General features: G+C 39.8%; 1 protein-coding gene across 16 annotated transcripts in view; it reads right to left on the bottom strand.

Annotated features, from left to right (window-relative positions):
- The window catches only part of NRXN3 (neurexin 3), a 945,575-nt gene that overhangs the window by 609,971 nt on the left and 317,208 nt on the right, over window positions 1–18,396 (bottom strand). For all 16 annotated transcript variants that reach the window (XR_015804647.1, XR_015804648.1, XM_088167427.1 and 13 more), the window contains one exon: window positions 3,963–4,166. Coding sequence is in view for 14 of the 16 variants with exons in the window: in XM_088167427.1 (XP_088023553.1) it covers window positions 3,963–4,166 (204 nt within the window). In the remaining 2 variants the exon portion in view is untranslated. The remainder of the gene's footprint in view (window positions 1–3,962; window positions 4,167–18,396) is intronic.

Here is an 18,396-nt window from a genome sequence, read left to right as displayed (position 1 = left end):
GGTGGCTATATCCCTTACAGGAGTTGGGTGGGGAAAAGGGAGCTCTGAAGTACATGCAAGGGAACTTCCCTCTCTGCCTGGAAGGTGAGTGACGGCAAGAGAATCTCACTGCAGGCAAGTGAGGTCAAGAGAGTTGCTACAGCTGGAACATGGGAATTTCTTATGTACTAAAGAGCAAGTATGCTGGAAAGGGAAACATACATGGCTGGTCCTCAGCAACATTCATCAAAGAGACTAAAATCAGTTTTGTGTAATAGATGTATTCAGAGTTTTTCAGATTTTTTTGTTTTTTTCCAGTGATATCAAAATAACTTTATATCCTAGGGCTTTCCCTCAAGCTGAAACACTACTCTAGATGAAGGGATAGATGCTTCAAACTGAAAACCAGTTTAGCCCTTATCTTGGCTGCAAGATTCTTATTACAAAGGATAAGAGTCCAGGCCACTGAGAGGGCTGCCCTTACAAGTAGATGGCACTACTATATCTCCAGACTGTGGTCACAAAGTCTGCAATGCCATGCAATTGGGAGCCAGACAGAAACACCTAGGTGCACTCCAAAGGAAGCAGCTCCACATCCAGGTTTCATCTAACTGGGCCAGTGGGGATCCTGCAGGGCAGCTAAGAGAGGGCATCTGCTTGCACTGTTACACCAGCACCACCATACCATCCACACTACCATCAAAGAACCTGTATAGAGGTTTTTTTGTTGCCTTAATTTTGAGCCTTGCCCATAGCAATCAAAAAATTTTCCAACTATTAATACATGAAGTTGTTCTCTCTCTCTTACATCAGTTTTTGAAAAGGAAGCAAACACTTATTTTCCTCTAAACTAGTACAACAGTACAAATCCAAAGCAAAGGAGATTTTTCCTGGTGGTTAGGGGGCAGGTGTAGTCTGATCTTTGTGCTCAAAACAGCACCATCTGATTAATTCAGGAATAATTTTAAAAACTCCTTGGGATTCCTCCTGCACTGTACCAGGGCAATAAGACTTCTGATAATCATCATCTGGAGCAGTCAGCCTTGTTATCAGTATTTAATTCTGAGACAGCTTTTGGAGATGAGTATGCCTGAACAGCTTTAAATCCAGTCACCTGCCAGTTCAGCAAGTGGATGAGGAATGTGGTGACATAGAGGCATGGAGAGCAAATTAGCTGGGAAAATCTTCTGCAGTTACTTTCTTTTCATTATTGTCTAATGTAAACCAGAAGTTACTTCCTTAGTGCTCAGATGAAAGTTTTCCAGAGCATATCACCGGGAAAATGGGCCAAAGACACTCTCCTTGCAAAAAGTTAAATAGCTCGACTGCAGTTAGCTAACACAAGGGATCCATTGTTTGAATGAAGGTATCTTTAGCAGAAAACAGAGATCTGCAATTTAGGCCTATATTTCTTACCATTTTTATCTTTTTGTCTGAAAATAGTAATATTTATTTGAAGTTGCTAAAGCTTCAGGCTGTTTAATCCTTGAATCAAGCAAGAAAGCCACCTGTACTGTGTGAGGACAAAATGGCTTTTCCTTCGAATGAGCAGTCATATATGGCTATGGAAAAGTACTTTAGGGCAAGAACGGGACAAAAAAGATAATCAGGGTCCAACTGCTTCTAAACTCCCTCTGAGTTATTTCCTAGAGAAAAACCAGAAAAGTCCTGTGCACACTTACCCTACGTTATATTGAGGCTCCTTGCCTCTCTACTACTTGCACTATTTTTATGTAAAAATGACAAAAGAAACTTTCCCTTTTGGATGGGCAAACGTGGCTCTGACACCCTTCAGGATTTATCTTAAGAAAAGATAAGTGAGAGATGTGATTACACTTCCTTAAATTAGAGGAGGCAGGAAATATTTATCCTAGTCACCAGTGACCTGAAGATATGCCAGGCCAGGAAAAAAATAAACAACTGAAATATTCTTTAACAAAAGTCGGTATAACATCATAACCCTGCCACTTATCCATGGGAAGAAAATTGTGAATGTAGATCTCCCTATCAGGCCAGCCATTTCTTTCCCTTTCTGCACATCATCTCAGCATCAAAAATTATTCCCAAGCATGTTCCAAGCTATGATTTGCTTAATTTCTCTCTCTCTCTCTCTCCTTCCACTCCAGACCCATTTCTACAAAATCCTGCTCAACAGAAGTGAGATATCTATCACATTTGGATTTCTATTCTTCACACAACAAAACCTCAAACTACTGAGAGTCCTGCTGTCAACATGAAGATTTGCAGTGCCGCAGGCACCCACACTGGAAAGGTCTGAACAACTTCCTTGTCCCCTTCCTTAGAGAATTATTCACTGCTGCTCTTCCTTTCCCTCCCAGCTTCCAGAGCAAGACCCCGGCTGCCCATGGCCATTGTATCTCGCTGTGCCCTGGCTGGTTTGGGCACTGAGTGTGGGGGGTGAGAGGGATATGCCAGCCCCTGCAGGCTGCTCCGTACGCTCCGTGCTCAGGGCTGTTTGCCGTGCGGGCCGCAGGCTTCAGGCCTTTGAAGGGTCGAATACCATCTTTTGATTTACCATGGCTGATGGGGTATGGGAAAGCTTTACAACTGAAACACACAGAAGAGTCAAGGAAAAAAAAAGGAAAATAAAGAAAAGGGAAAAAAAACATATAGGAGGGACCTTAATAAAGACACAAATGATAATAAGTAATTGAATGGAATAGATCAGAGAAGAGACGAAAGAGACAGCTCTTAGTAATAGTATTAAATGACATAAGAAAAGCACAATTAAATAATTCACCCCTCAAAACAGTCCTTTTTCATACACACCTATCATGGGTTAGATGCTTGGGGGATACTGACATACAGCTAGATCTTGAGAGGTGATGTTGATGACCATTTCATACTGGTCAGGAGATTTAGTTCTCGTTTGTGACATTTGGGCTATGAGCGGTCTCCATACAGAGTTATTGTGACTCAGAGTAAACAAGTGGAAATGAATGGCTTTGGTAAGGTGATTCCTCCTCAAATTCTATTCTTCAATAGCAAGGCAACTGCTGTTTTGGTAGAAGGAAAGTCCTGTTTCAAGGACATTTTTTGACAGTTTTATAAATCTTAATAAAGGAGAGATGAAGCTCAATCTGGTTTCCAACAGTCTATTCTGCACTATTATGTTAGTTTTGCCTCATTGAGTCAGAACTTCTTTTTAGTTATATTCCTGAATTCGCATGAAGCAACAAGCTGCCTCACTAAAAAGTGAAAGAAAGCTTCAACTTAGGTATTTACATTCTTTAAAATTTTGTCATTCCGTAGAATGCATAAAGACTGGAAAGAAAATTAATTTAGGCTAATCTAATAGCACATTCACTCCCAATTGTTTTTGTATTGTTGTTATTGTTGGACTTGTTTCTAATTGTCTTTTTAAATTATTTTCTGGGAAAGTGTAACTCTAAGGAGACAGAACACAGCCCTTTGGGATGGGGGATACACTTTTATTATCGCTAATTTCTTTTTTGTGAAGACACAACAATAACACCAGCTTTTTAATTAGATTTATAAAATATGGCAGGCTGTATCAAATGCTGCCAAATTATGCAAAAGGCAGGGGGTTCACAGAACTGCTTGCCACCATATCCATTTTTCTTCCTTTCTATGTTTGCCTTTGACTGTTTTGAGTGATGTTGGACGAATGAGGGATGTAACTGATCAAAAGATGGACCAAGTAGCATGTTTCACACAGAGCTCACCAGTCCCAGACCAAGAAAGGAAACTTAAAAACTTAAAGACTTCAAAAACAACACTGTCCATAACGAAGAACTGACAGCAAATCTTCATGCAGCAATGCAGAAGAGAATTTCTCTCCGCAAGAGAATATAATTATAGAAGTTTCAGCAGTTATTTTAGAAATCAATCCAATCCAATCAAACCAACAGAAAATAAATGAAATAATTAAAAAAAAAAAAACACTAATCACAAGCCCAAACTAGTAGTGAAGAGGGCAGTGGAAGGTGTTTATACGATACCTAAATTGACCATAAGTTTGACCCGGCCTCCATCCAGCTCCAGGCGCAGAGTGTCAGCAGAGTCTCGTGACGTGGTTGCCATCAACAGCCCATAAGCGCGCTGGGACATGAAACGGAAGGACACATCTTCTGCTTCTGTGTGCATAACCATGGGCATGATGATCTTCATGTACATGCTGCCATCATAGCTCAAGATAGAGGCCTCTGCAAGAAATCAGCAAACAATTGCAAAAAATGAGGAGAAGTTACACCTCTGAAGAACCCTCACATCTACCATACAGCACTGTGTCTCCAGAAACCGTAGCACTTGCCACAGAAAGTTTGGAACTGGGGAAAAATTCAACAAACATTTAACTGCATCCCAGCAACCCTGTGGGGCAAATACAAGCAGCAAGGAAAGATATGGGGTTCACTGCAGCTGGTGACAATAGTACCCATGGACACAATTCCCAAGGTCAAGCACATTAGGACAGTGCCCCTTTGTGATTATAAGCTAGCAAAGCCTTCATTTTTCACATCTTCCAGAAAATGCAATCTCCTTCAGTGCACTGAAGTCCAGCTTTTGCTAGAACTAGCAGTAATGATTAGAGTGAGCAGAGTTCTAATTTCTGCTACTCTTGTTTATGCTTATTTAGAGAGGAATTTAATTTCTTTGATATCACTTTAAAGACACAAACAACTTTATAAAGTGAATTTCCTAATAGGTGTTTTCTAAATCAGATTTTTTCCATTTTGTGATTTTGTATTTTTGCACTACTTATTAACAACCAATGTTAATAGAGCTCTGCTGACACAACCAATGCAAATGAAGAAAGGAATAAACCAAACTCCATTGCAAGTGCCATTCAAATGCAGGAAAAGTTAGAAGATAGAGGCACAATGAAAACCCGGAAGAGGGAAGAAAGAAGTGAAGAAAGCAGTCATATTTTTCTATCATCTCTGAGGATGTCAAAGAAAATTATAATTCCAGCTGAGGAAAACAGTTAAATTTAACATTCTCTATTTGTTCAGGGTCTTGCCTGCAGAAAGTGGTATTCTCCTCTAAGGCATAGAATTAAAGTCTTGTGTTAGAACTGCAGTAAGCACTACAGCATAACAATAATTGTTTCTTCACAGAATATACCCAAAAGCATTTTTATCAGCAAAATTTATAAATCTACATAAATATATTAATGTATGAATCAGAGCATTCCTATTCCCCACAGCCAACCCCTACCAAAGGCAGAGCTGTAGAGATTGCTCCACATAGGGCTTCTACCATAAAACTACATATCAAAATCCCAGAGTTTAATAAAAAGAGACTGGCTCAGTTTCCTAGAAACATGAATGGATTGCTTCATAAAGCTCACTTGCCAGTACCTCATCCAGGTCAGTTCAGCTGAAGTTTTCTCAAATGATTTACTGGGATTCTCTCCAGGCACCACCACCCCACCATCCCTCAGAAAATTAGCAGCCCATCTAATTTAACCAACTGAAAAACATGTATTTGGAATGTAGATGTACTCCTTATGTTTCAGCCCTTTGTCCCATTTTTCCCAGCCAATGAGAGCAGAACTTCCATCAGGAAACAGCAAGCTTGGCAGAGCCACGCCTGACATCCTCTCAACGTCTAAATGTTAGATGTTACAGCAGGGTAAACTGAGGAACAGCCAAATGTCCATGCCATAAAGTACCAAGGGTGACCTCCAAAATGGCCAGTAACAGGACTGCAATGCAATAAATATGCAAACGAGGTGATAAATAAAGATATAAATATCAAGCTGATAAAGTGATAGAGGAGACATGTATATGGTTCCAAAACATTTGGTGGGCATCACTACAGCTGTGCTGGTGCAGCAACCCTCCACACTAAAGCTTGTATGCAGCACATCTGCAGCCACAGGCCACACAAACTTATTAAGAAAATTTTCCTGGGAGCACCATTAAGATGTCTGTGAACATCTCTACTCACCAGTTTTCTTAGTTGCACTCACCACACACTGTCATGGTCTGTACACAGCTTTCTACACACATCACCCACTCATTACATCACACACATCTCTGGTACCAGCTGCCAGTGCTGCCCTGGGGTCCCACATCTTTGCTTGGCCAAGAAACAGAGAAAGAAAGAAAGAAAGAAAGAAAGAAAGCTGCTTTTTCAAGGTGGAAGAATAGTTTCTTCTTTTCAAAGCGCAATTTTCTTCCCCCTCGCATCTGCACCTCTCACTTGCCACCCACAGCTGCAAGCAGGAACTAAATGTACTGTATACTATACATACACTCAAAGGCAATGCCTATGTACACACAAACCTTTCCTGCTCTCTTTCCTCTCTCTCTGCAGATTGTATTAGAAAATGCAGTCAAGCATGAAATGGCTCTTTTGACGCCTTGAGCTCAGATGTGCCTTGCATGAAACAGTTGCTGGCCCAGGCACATGAATAGCTGCGAGAAGGGGGTTGGAGGATATCGGGACTACGAGTGGGAGTATCTGACACGAGTGTCCCAGCTCTGCTGCTTCCTTCTCCACAGTGCCATGCATTAGTTAGGTGCTTTGAAAACGAGGTTTTCTGCAGTTACTAAAACAAACCAAGTGTGGTAATGATGAGTCTCCTCCCTCCAGTAAGAATTTGTGTCCTTCAGCTTTACTGATCCCATTGCCAGATAATTACTATCCTTAGACAAGAAATCCCAATTATACTTATGTAAGGAGGACCTGAAGACTACTTAGAATTGCTGAAGATGACATAAAAGTCTGGACAATGTTTCAGCTGACATCCCACAGTAGCCTCAATCAGATATTACTGTCCCTTCTCCAGCCAGTTTTCTACAAACACGATGCAATGAAAACTCGTAACAATTAAGCAGATAAAGTTAAGTATCTTGAAACTGTTGAAACAGACTCCACACAATCCCAGGAGACAATGTTCTGTTCTTGTGTGTGCCCTATGCACTTGACCTATTTCAAAAATGACAAGATTTCATTCTCACTTTGTATGCCTTCACAATCTGGAGTATCTGAGAGTCTTTCAGCACATCTTGCAAGCAGACCATTCCCTCCAGATATGAAAATACCCCTTGAGAGGAGGGTATTGCCTAGTAGCAGTCATACAAATAAAACCTATTTCCTTTTCCTGATAGTCAGTCCCCAAAAGCTTGAGAAAAACATGTTACAGCTGAGCAACACATACAGCAAATCTGCTCAGGGTTGAATGTAATCTGGCAACAAGTGCACAACCCCAGCCTCTCAGACACCTGTGCTGGCAACTTCTCCCTGAATACAGGCACCCATTCAATTGTCCTCAGCCATCCGCAGCAATGGGACTGTAATGCTTTGTTCAGCACCATAAATACACGCAGCAGCACAGTTATCCAAGTTTAAAACACATGGACATTTCTGCCACCCTTCTACTTTTAGGGTAGCTATTATATGGGATGCATAGGAGCAATACGTGAAATCATGTTTTAGAACCCCACAGATTTGTATAGACAAAAAATACTGAGTGACATTTATTTGTGATCCCAGTGCCAGAAGCTTCATTGCCATTAGTTTGGAGATGGGAAGAGGAAGAAACCAGGTGCTGGTTCAAAACTGCTCTGATAGAATGCCAGAAATCTGTGAAAATCAATATGTTATTAGGAGCAATTAGCTTCCCAGTCTTGTGCTCTCAGACCCTGCCAGTTTTAATTTTACACTTAGCATCCAAAGGAGCAATTCATTGCTGCTTCCACACAAGGCTCTGCACAAACCTCCTAGGGAGATGGAACAGGCGTATTCTTAGCACAGACAGAAAATTATTCAAGACCTCTTCATGCTTTTTGTCCTGCTTTCTAACCTCCCTCTTGTATTAATCTCCATTCCTTGCCTTTTTTTCTTTCTCCTCTCTTTTACTTTTTCTGTAGTCTCCTGTTCTTCCCTGTGGTCTTTTTCCTATGCCTCCCAGACGACAATATGGTGTAGTTTCATACTGAAATTTTCAGAAAGGTGACAGTGCAAAAAGAATTAAAAATATCCACACTTCATGAAAGTTGAAGTCCCCAGTGACAGCAGTTCAGGGCATAGGACATTTTCCCTGGCTACATTTGCAATGCCAAAACACTAAGACCAAAGATTTCCACGTTCTTGTGAATTCAAATATCCCTAAAGTGTCTAAGCTTTGTATTCACAAACCAAACACTTTCCTGCAGGCATTGATTGCAGAGTTCACCTCCTGCCCTCACATATCCATTAGCAGAAACATGGCTCCAAATAAAAAAATAGATTTTCTGAAAACCAAAATTACACTTTAAAACAAAACAAAAGCAAACAATTTTTTTAAAAGAAAATATAAATAAATCCTCCTTCCTGTCTGAGTGGATTCTATACAGATAAGTTTCAACAAAAGAAGCCAGGCAAATAGTTTAGGTAGCCCAAATGTAATCACTGAATCTGATGACAACCCAGGAGATAATGCTCCTGTTTTGGTGGAAAAGATATGATGGAGCTTTAAGTGCTCACAAGCGCTTAGGACCTTGCACACCATCCAGCAGGATGGGTGCCAGAAGCTGTGGAGCTCCCTGTGCCAGTGCCTTGCTGCCCAGGGCTGTCCCCCACATACAGGAAGATGAGTGGGATGTGCAATGGGGGCCAGGCCCAGCTGAGCACCAGGAGCCCTCCTGTGATGGGGCAGGTCCATGCTCAGGCCAGGAGGTCAATCTGCTGGCCAGGGTAAAGAGCGATTGCCAGGCAGGGCACAGCGACAGGGCTGAACATTGGCCTGGCTTGGCACCAGGTGATGCATGTCTCCCATCTCAGTATCATTGGATTTCACCTTAAACTTAGCCCACCAAACAGGAAAAAACAATTTGAAGGGATGTAAATGTAATTAATTCAATAGCACTGAGAGGGACAACAACAGAGAACAGAAAACCATCTTTAAAGACTTACCTAAACTGAAGCATTACATTAGAAATAAGAATGTGATTTATTAGTCTAGCAAAATACCCTGCAAACAATAAATATCACTAATAAGCCACTGATAGGGTTTACTGTGCTAGTAAGAACAAAGCTATTCTGCTTTAGAGATTTCAAGCTGACAAGATGTCAATAGTATTATTATGAGTTGTTACCCACTGCAAACTAGTGAAGATAAAACAGTAAGAATCTTGGATACATACAGCTACAGAAAAGTAAAGAAATCAGACAGGTTTTGCTCGTACTTAATCTCTCTGAAAGACCAAAATATTTTTCCAACATCAATCCAAGTTTTTCTTTGCCTTCAAATTAAGATGATGCCTTCCTTCTCCACTTCCTAGTGGGTATATGGCTGTTTTACAGAAGGATCTTTGTATCCTTAAACTTAGTAAATCATTATTCCAGCTTCCTCACTCTATTTTAGACTAAGTAAACTCTTTTTTACTCAGCTTCTCCTAGCTTTTATTTTCTAAATCCTTCCTCTCATGCTTCTCATCTCTGGCTTCTTTCTGGTTCATATACTGTTTTTTTTTAAATTCAAATTTTCCAATTTGAATAGCATATGTCATGTAAGACCAAACAAGCACTTAAAGTAGAGTAATTACATAAAACATCCTTATCAGTGCACTGTGCACAAAATAGTTCCAAATGAACAGCAAATGGGAGACATAATAGACCAAGCTCCAAGGCATTCATCACATTTTCGGGGATGCAAGGATACTGGTGGAGCAGTAGTAATAATTGTCACTTATAAGGCCCCTGCTATAGACAAAAATTGCTAGCAGATGTTTACGTAGGCCAGATGACATCCAGATGAATATTCTTCACCAAATACATTTTTTCAAAACCTTACAAAGTTTATTTCATAACATTAATTAAAATATTTAATTTCTGGGCCTGAAAATAGCCCAGATGTGTGAGTTTCTTCATATAAAAGAAAAAATTTCTGAAGAAACTTGAAGTGCAAACCACACCTATTATTTATCTAGAAAGTCAGAAGAGAATACTCTCTTCACCTATTTTCTTTCTCTACCATTGTCTCCCCTTGTTCCAGTCTTATATATATTATACCTTATATATCTTCTATCCCTTTGAAGCCTTCCCAAACACATAACCAAAGCCTACAGATAATATTATTGACTAAGTATCCACAAAATGGAAGACAAAAAAAAACTTATGTAAAGAAGGCAAATAAAGAGCTCTAAGCACACAATGCATGTACTATAACGTTCTTCAGACAAAAAAAAATACCTTGGTTTATAGAGTTTAGACTTTGAAACTACTTTGATTATGAACAAAAGTAATTTTGATTTTTTCCTTTTAGAACAGCATTAATTTTCTTTTTGAGTCCAAAATTAACACCTTGCTCTTCTACTTCAATATTATACCAAAATCCTGTAAAGCTGTCCTGAGAATTTTCATCTTAAAGTGGACTAAATCTCAAGGAATTAGTTCAAACTGTGAGGCTTCCACCATTGTAAGCTAAAATCTCAGAACATTTTTGCCTGCCTACAACAAAAGCTCCAATGGAGACCTTTCAAATTTTAAGCTGACCTAGGGAAGATATATCAGGAACATGGCTCCCAAATCTCTCTCCATTAATAAACCTCTCTAACATTTGTCATCTGGATTCTAGCTTTGCTTAACTTCTATATTTAATCAAATCTCCAACTCCCCAGGTTAACCTGTGGCTACCCTCCAGAGTACTATGTACCAATTTCCCTCAGCATCAGGCTTGGTATGCCCTTCCTACACTTCTGTTGTCACCACACACAAAAGAGTATGAGCTAACCAAGGGGTGTTGTCAGGTGGGGAGTTACCAAAAAAATAAATTCCTGTACTCCCCAATGAAAGGCAAATAAACTTTGTTTCTCCTTTCTTTGGGCTGCAATCATGAAGAACTGGCCTAGGGAGGAGCTGTAAGAGCCCCCAGTACCACAGTGGAAATATTTGCAGACAGAGGAAACTGTAGCTTGTAAATGTTATTGCTAGCCCTGGGAGGTGACGAGTGAGGTTATATTGCCATACTGAAGCTTGGCAGAGACTCAGGAGAACCAAGAAGGAGCACATGTGCTTTTCAAATCTACTCCAAATGTCACTCTAACATTTACAGAGCTGTGTACAACTATTTGGGAAGGAATCTCTGGCAAGAAGGTTAAGGGTAGAAGAAGAATTGCTCCTCAATGTAAAGGAGTGTAATGGGGAGACGTGCTACTAAAATGATAGTTTGAGAGTTTGCCCATTACCCATTTTCCCATTAGCATGGCTGGCACTTTAGAAAATGATGCAACTTCCATTTAGTTCAAACATCTTTGAATCCTCTTCATGGCACTGTCAAGCTACATGAAGCATTTGATCACTACCTGCTGAGTAGTTCACTGAGAAAGGGAGATTACAGCAAAAAATGTTTGGTTTACCTCAGCATAAAGTGAAAAAAAGAGGTAGCAAACACAATCTGTGGCAAGGGAAAATCGAAAAAATTCGAAGGAAAAAATTACATTATGAGGGTTGCCACACACTGCAACAGAACAGCTGTAGAAACCCCAATCCTGGAAATTTTCAAAATTCAATAGGATAATACCTTTAACAAACAATTCTTCTTTTCAAATTAGTCTCACTTGAAGCAGGGACAACAACTTCCAGAGATCTCTTTCAACCATGATTATTCTATGCCAAGTGCCAGAATGCCCAGATTTCACTGAATATTGCACCTTTTCACAGACATCACCTTACACCTGCAAATTGCTACTGATTTGAGATGGAAAAGAGTTCCAGAGTCACCATGTCTGGAAGTGGTCAAGGGCACCTGGATATGGCCCCTGGGAATATGGCTTAGAGGTGATTATGGTGCTGCTGGCTTGACAGCTGGACTAGATCATCTTGGAGGTCTCTTTCAACCTTGATAGTTCTTTGATTCTGTGATCATCAGTCTACATTTTTGAAAAGCAAGACTGCAATGTAAACTACCTTCATAACCTTTTTAAAATCCATAAACAACCTCTTCTCAGTTCTGTTTTTCTAATACTGGAAAGGAAAACTAACTAGTATTGCCTCTGGCTATTAGTTTAAGGAAGGTTCATAGCATTAGACAACCCTCAATTTCATTTCCTGCCTTTTCCTCATCTGGCAGCCCCAAATCCATAAACTTTGTAAATTCCTGGAAGGGGTGCATTAACAGAACAGGGAGCAAATGGAAAGCATTAGTCTACAAACTGTAGGTCAAACTTGTCCATATCATACTAGTTTTGAAAAAGCAAAAATTCTTCAAGCCCAGCAGTGATTTAGGAAAGGCCAGAAGTGAGACAATGCCTTGCTGAAAGTAAGTAAGCAGAGGAATTAGGTAACTATTTATTAAACTCATATAAGGCAGGCAGCTTCATGGAAACAAGAAAGTCACAACACTTGCAAAGGATGGGAAACAGGCCCCTTTGAAGGGAAGCCCGATACAACAGAGCAGGTAGTGATTAGGAGGGTAAGAACAGCATACATGCTGTGAAAAAATACAGGATAATATGTAATTTGGGGTTTCAGGCTACAACTTCGAAGCTTAAAATACAAGATAAACTAAGCTGAGTTTATAATTCTAGGATCTGGAGGCAGGTCCCTTCAGAGCCTTTTCTTCTCCTGCTGATCTGCTGTCTCCCCTAAAAACATTCTCAAAACCACTAATCCAAGAATGTCTCTCCCCACCCGAGAGCAACATTCCGTCAGTACAGCACAGGCAGTGCTGAAATGATGACACTGATTTCCAGGCATCTCACAGACTCTGTCCATTCCTAATGAAGTCATCAGCAGGGATGCAACAGCCAGATCTGTTCACCCAGCTAATTGCAACCACTGTTCAATTATTGGAACCATGATAAAAAGGCAAAGAGAAGCAGAAGCTAGTAGCTGGCTTGGAATGGCAGTTGATCTTGCCAGGATCATGAAGGCTGAAGCTACACGTACATGTTCATGCCTATAAATTTCACTAGCAGATAAAATAAATTTAGTTCTACTTTCACTGCCTTTTGAAAATATGATTGTACCCTAGACCACTTTACAACTCTGGTGCTTGTAGATAAATGTTTTTAAAATAAAAAGAATTTCAGATAAAAAAGAAAGAAAAAAGAATTGAAATAAATATATAAGGTGTTTATGTACTAATGATAACCCAAATTACACAGAATTTCAGTGTCTGAACAACTACAGCAATGTCCATGAGCTGTTCCTCTCTGACTCCAAACATGACCAAGTGAGGTTTCTGTCTTACAAAACCTTTTGGTAAGGATCCAGTTAGAAATTCATAGTCCATATAACACTGGTTATAATTATCACATAGTTATTAAACTCTTACAAGCCTATCTCAAATGCCAAAGGCTGTAGTGCAGGAGCTACAGTGCAGCACTGTGTACTGCTCCAACTGCCTAAACTGGCATTCAATGAATGTGTTTAATAATAACAGTAGCCAGTACAAACCCTCAGTTCAAAATTCAAAGATTTGGGTTCATGGAAAAGAGAGATCCATTAATCTTCTTCTTCTTCTCTGAGCTCCAAGAGCCTCCAGTGATCTAGATGATAATTGTAAATGATAATAAATCCTACTTCTTGTTGAAGATGTGAAGACTTAGTCAGCATTAGCAACTTGTAAGGTTCTCCAGTCAAAAGAACTGTAGATGTATAAATTATGACAGCAGCTGTGACCCTAAAACTTTCACATTCACCATTTTGCAGCCTATTTTATTCTCTTTGAAATTCAGGGCGGCAGTCAGAATGCAATGAAGAGTGTCATACTCCAAAAGCATCAGTCTGATGTCACAGTCAAGCAAAACTGGATTTTCTTCAGCTGCTTCTATCATGGACTTACTGAGCTGCTGAGGCCTGAGATTATTCCTATTCAAAACAAGACTGATCAAACCTTGAAATCACCAGGTATCTTAGACTGAAAATGTAATCTATGTGCAGAAGATTTTCAGATCACCTTCTATGGTGGCTATGACTTTTACTGAAATGTCTGGATCCTTCCTGTTCCTAACTGAAATTGGAAAGCTGTCACGTTGTCACCCCATATCAAGACACTTGCATCCACTTACAGATAAGACCTAAGAATGTACCCACATTCTTATAGGATACAGAAATGTATTTCTCTCTTTATACTAGGCATAACAAGAAACTCAAAGTTAAGAGAGCCTTAATGGGGAATAACTGGCTATTTATCCTGTCTAAAGCATTTCTGTCCACTATAATACAGTCCAGAGGGACATTTACTTTCTGGATAGCTAGCAGCAGATTAAACACAGCCTATTAGGGAAGATGTCTCCCCAGACCTGTAAACTGCCTCAAATGTAAAATTCAATGTCTGCTTATCAGTGACCACACCTCCTGATTGACATAATTTTCCATACACCTTCACTCAGTGCTGGGCAGCACACCTGCAAAATGAACTTCCTGGGAAGGAACTCTGCCATGAATGGGCAGGTAATAAAAAGCTTCATTTCACTGTGGTCTTCTCAGGCTCTCTAGGTTTTTGAACAATCTCTGTATGAGATTGAGAACCTGAAATACTCACAGAGCAATAGAAAGGAATAATTGGCCCCCCACCCACATCCGTGTTAGTCCTTGTACTGTTCAGAAAAGCATTAAGGATGGTACAGTTGATATCTCAGACACAAGGGTGGAGTAATAAATTCAAACATCAACCATTTATTCCTAAAGACCAGAGTTCAGAAATTCCTTGAACAGAGAAAAATAGGAATTTTGTAATTTAAACTAAGACCGGGTTTTCCACATCCAAAAATCACTGTTTAGAATGACCTGCAGGGCTGCCTGTGCTCTGAGGAAATCTGGGGCAAAGGAATAAAACTGCTCATCACAAATATGACGTATTTGCTAATCTAGGTGGCAGACAGAAAGTGCAATCTCTAAGAACAGATTCTGAATCCTAATAAAAACTTAGGTGTTTGATAAAAACATCAACAGCCATAGTCTTAACACTGTACAGTGGAAAAAATAGTTTGCTTTCACATAAAATGTCTCCCAGGCCCCTAAGTGCAGAAGAGATGGAACTAGGAGACTAAATTGCAAAACCCATCCCATTTAGATAAGTGGGATCACAGGTAAGGTCAGGGCAGTTAATCACTATCTATTTGCTGAAAATTACCCATAAAGGATATTAGATGCACAATACTTTTACAGCAATTAACTCTTGTTGATATGAATATGAAATAGGTACCTAGTAAGAGTTACTTCAGTAACAAAAGGAAGGAAATAAATCAGAACAAAGATGGAAGCCAAGGTAAATTTGAGGGATAGCCAGTTCAGATATATGTTTGGAGGACTGGAGAATGCTTTCACATGTATTATTTGGCCAAATCTCCAGAGTGTATCAGAGGAAGTGAGATTATTTGAACAGAGCCCAACACAATTTAACAAAGCATGGTAAAAGCAGATGGGAGCGTGGCTATCAGATTAACTTTGTATAAAGGCTGTGGCAAATCCATCATGAGGTTTTCCAGGCTCTGAGAAAGCCTGACAAGAACTGGCTATACCAGAAAATTGTGTTTACTTCAAGGAAGAAAATTTTCTCTTCCTTCATTATACAAGGACAAAAAAGTGATGGGGGAGAGAGCCTGACATTTCCTACTCTCTCAAATGGTAATTCTCCATAGACGTAAAAGCCTAATTACTAATTAAAACTGAGGGAAAAAAAAAAAAAAAAAAAAAAAAAAAAGCAGATACTTCTGAATGCATTCTTTCAGTTTTTCCACTTCTTGTTGCTAGCTCCTTCTCTTGGGCTGTCTGCAGTCTGCACCCCTACATTTTCTGGAAGGGCTTAAGACAACTGGGCTGTAACTCTGCAAATGCAGCCTTCAGCTGCAGGGAGAAGAGTCTGGCTGCAGCCCAGGCAAGCAGGAGTAGTTAGGAGCAGCCACACAGATGTGCCCCTCACATCTGCCCACATTTAAAGGAGTCACAATCCAGCCCAGGAGATAACAAGCACTCCAAGTTCCACAAGGGCAGAGTGGGAGAGGAAGCCAAAAGCTGTCACCTGAGGCGGAAGCATGATAGTGGAACCTCCTGTGAAACTGGTATCAAGCCTTGGTGTCCCAGGTGACCTCCAACTTGAAAAATATTTGGGACACCAGCCAGAAGCCTTCCCACAAGGGATGTAAAGTTGAATTAAAGCCAATATAAGGAAACAGAAGAACTCATAGTCTGGAAGTTTCTACATTCTAAAGGATCCTGTACAATTTCAGAAATTATTTAAACAAAAATTATTTCGTAACAACAGGCTCTTTTTGAGCCTGACTGTAACAGCTGCCTATTAGGACACCTTCAGTTTAAAACTGAGTACATTGCAAAAAAAAACCATCTACATTCAACTATCTGTATCAACTTCACCTGTCAGATTTTCCCCTCCTACTGTTCACGGCATCAGAATATGGTATTACTTTTTTTCATATCTTTCATGTTTTTCTTTCTGCTGTTACTGAGCAAAATGCCAATACAAAGAACAGCAAAAACAGTAAGCTACCTGCACCAGGAAATAAACAAAGCATATCAGAAAATTCCTTTCTGTAAACTGAAATAAAATTTCATTATATTTTTCAAACCTGTCCTTCTTTCAATTTTCATTCAGCTTTGGAACAAAACAATATCAGAACATCAGAATATGCACATTGCTTCCAAACACACGATACCATAATCTTCAATGACAGTTAAGGGCTGAATTTAATTAACAGCAATTTTATCAAGTCAGAACAAGACTCTGCACAATATCAAAGCAGCAAGGGTTGCATTGAGACACATCACACCCTTTCCCCTGGCAAACACACAGTTGCACCTACAGCACTTGGCCTTACACGGTATATCACTTCTTTTTCCTGCATAAACATCCTCCCCTGTTGGCTAAAATGAATACCACAAAGTGAGCAATACAGCAGAAAAATACATGCCCAAAGGAAGACAGGCAAAGCCCTCACTCTTCCAAAGTCAAGCACTGAACAACCAGAACTCAAGGCCTATTTGGACAATATTCTCAGACACATAGGATGATTTTGGGGGGTATCCTTAGTACGGCTAGGAGTTAGACTCGACAATCCACAGGGCCCTTTACAGCTCAGGATATTCTATGATTCTGTAATCTATGGTGTCAAAACTGCCATCTAATGGTGAAACTGTAACTTCGATGCAGGCAGAGCACAGAGCACACAAGGAAACAAATGCTGCTTTGACCTGCAGCTCTTGGATTTGGATTGACAATCACCTTTTTTCATTTAATTATATGCTGCTTCCTACAGCACTAGCTGCTGGTGAAGCAAAAGTGTATGTTTTAAGTGACGAAACATATTTTCATCAGGGTTGTGATTACTGACTCCAACTGCCCGATTTGACTTCCAGTTTTATGCCACAGATAAGAGACTGAACAACAAAAAATATAATAATGCCAAAGTTCAGGCTTGGATCTTTTGAGGACTGACAATGTCATCTTATTTCTGATGAAAAACCTACCAACATTGAACAAATGCAGAAATGCTGAGTTAAGCCATCTAAATTACTCCAATGATATAGATTTATTGGACATTTCAGCTATTCCAGAACCAAAACACTGTCAGTCATCTATCATTTACCTCATGATCTGGCAGTACAGGTTCCAAATCACTTTCCTGGTAACTCAAGCATGGGCAGAATTTGTGGCATTGCTATGCACCTAAATCAAAGGAAGCTAGTTCAGACAAGTCAGTATTTGCCTTTCCACTTTGCTTAAACCATAATTAATAGTACCTCTTTATTATGCTTCCACTGATCCCCTAATAATTGTAGAATGTAGAATGGTTTATGTTGGAAGGGACCTTAAAGATCATCTAGTTCCAACCCCCTGCCATGAGGAGGGACACCTTGCACTAACCAGGTTGCTCAAAGCCTTATCCAACTTGGTCTAATAATGTTGGCCTATTATCTAAAGCAGAAGGACGTAAATTAGGACTCTTGAAATCTATTCAGCAAGTCACTTTGTGATTTTCCTTATTTGGTCTGAAAGTAGGAAAGAATGTCATTTACCTCTCTTCAACAACACGTTTTAGATTCTCAGTTAAGCAATCATTACAAAGTAAGCCAAATCTATTAAAAGGATGATGCTAATGGAAAAATAGAACCTAACGAACCCTTGTATTGAAGGTACTCTGTGTCAGGCACAGACACAGTTGGAATCCACTTATGACAGGTTATTGACATCTAATTCCATATTATCACCAAAGACAGTTCAATTTACTCCCTCTTTTAATGTGCAAGTGAGGGGCAGTGAAAGCTGTCAGACTCGTGATGAAAGTACCTAGGATACATATAGAAGAAACAGTTCCTTCATAAAACTCTCTCCCCAAGTCATTCAAGAGTTTAGAATCTCAGCGCTTAATACATGAGCCATCATTCCCCAAATCACTGGAGAAAAGGGATGTTAACCTCTTCACTCACAGAAGTAGGCATGTGGTCTCTATTGCAGAAAGAGAGTAATTTCTATTTTCAATA

This window comes from Sturnus vulgaris, chromosome 6 (genome assembly GCF_052056855.1).
Source record: "Sturnus vulgaris isolate bStuVul1 chromosome 6, bStuVul1.hap1, whole genome shotgun sequence".
In the NCBI taxonomy this organism is placed as follows: domain Eukaryota; kingdom Metazoa; phylum Chordata; class Aves; order Passeriformes; family Sturnidae; genus Sturnus; species Sturnus vulgaris.
Note: the sequence above shows the minus strand (reverse complement) of the source record. Positions and strands in the feature narration are given on the sequence as shown.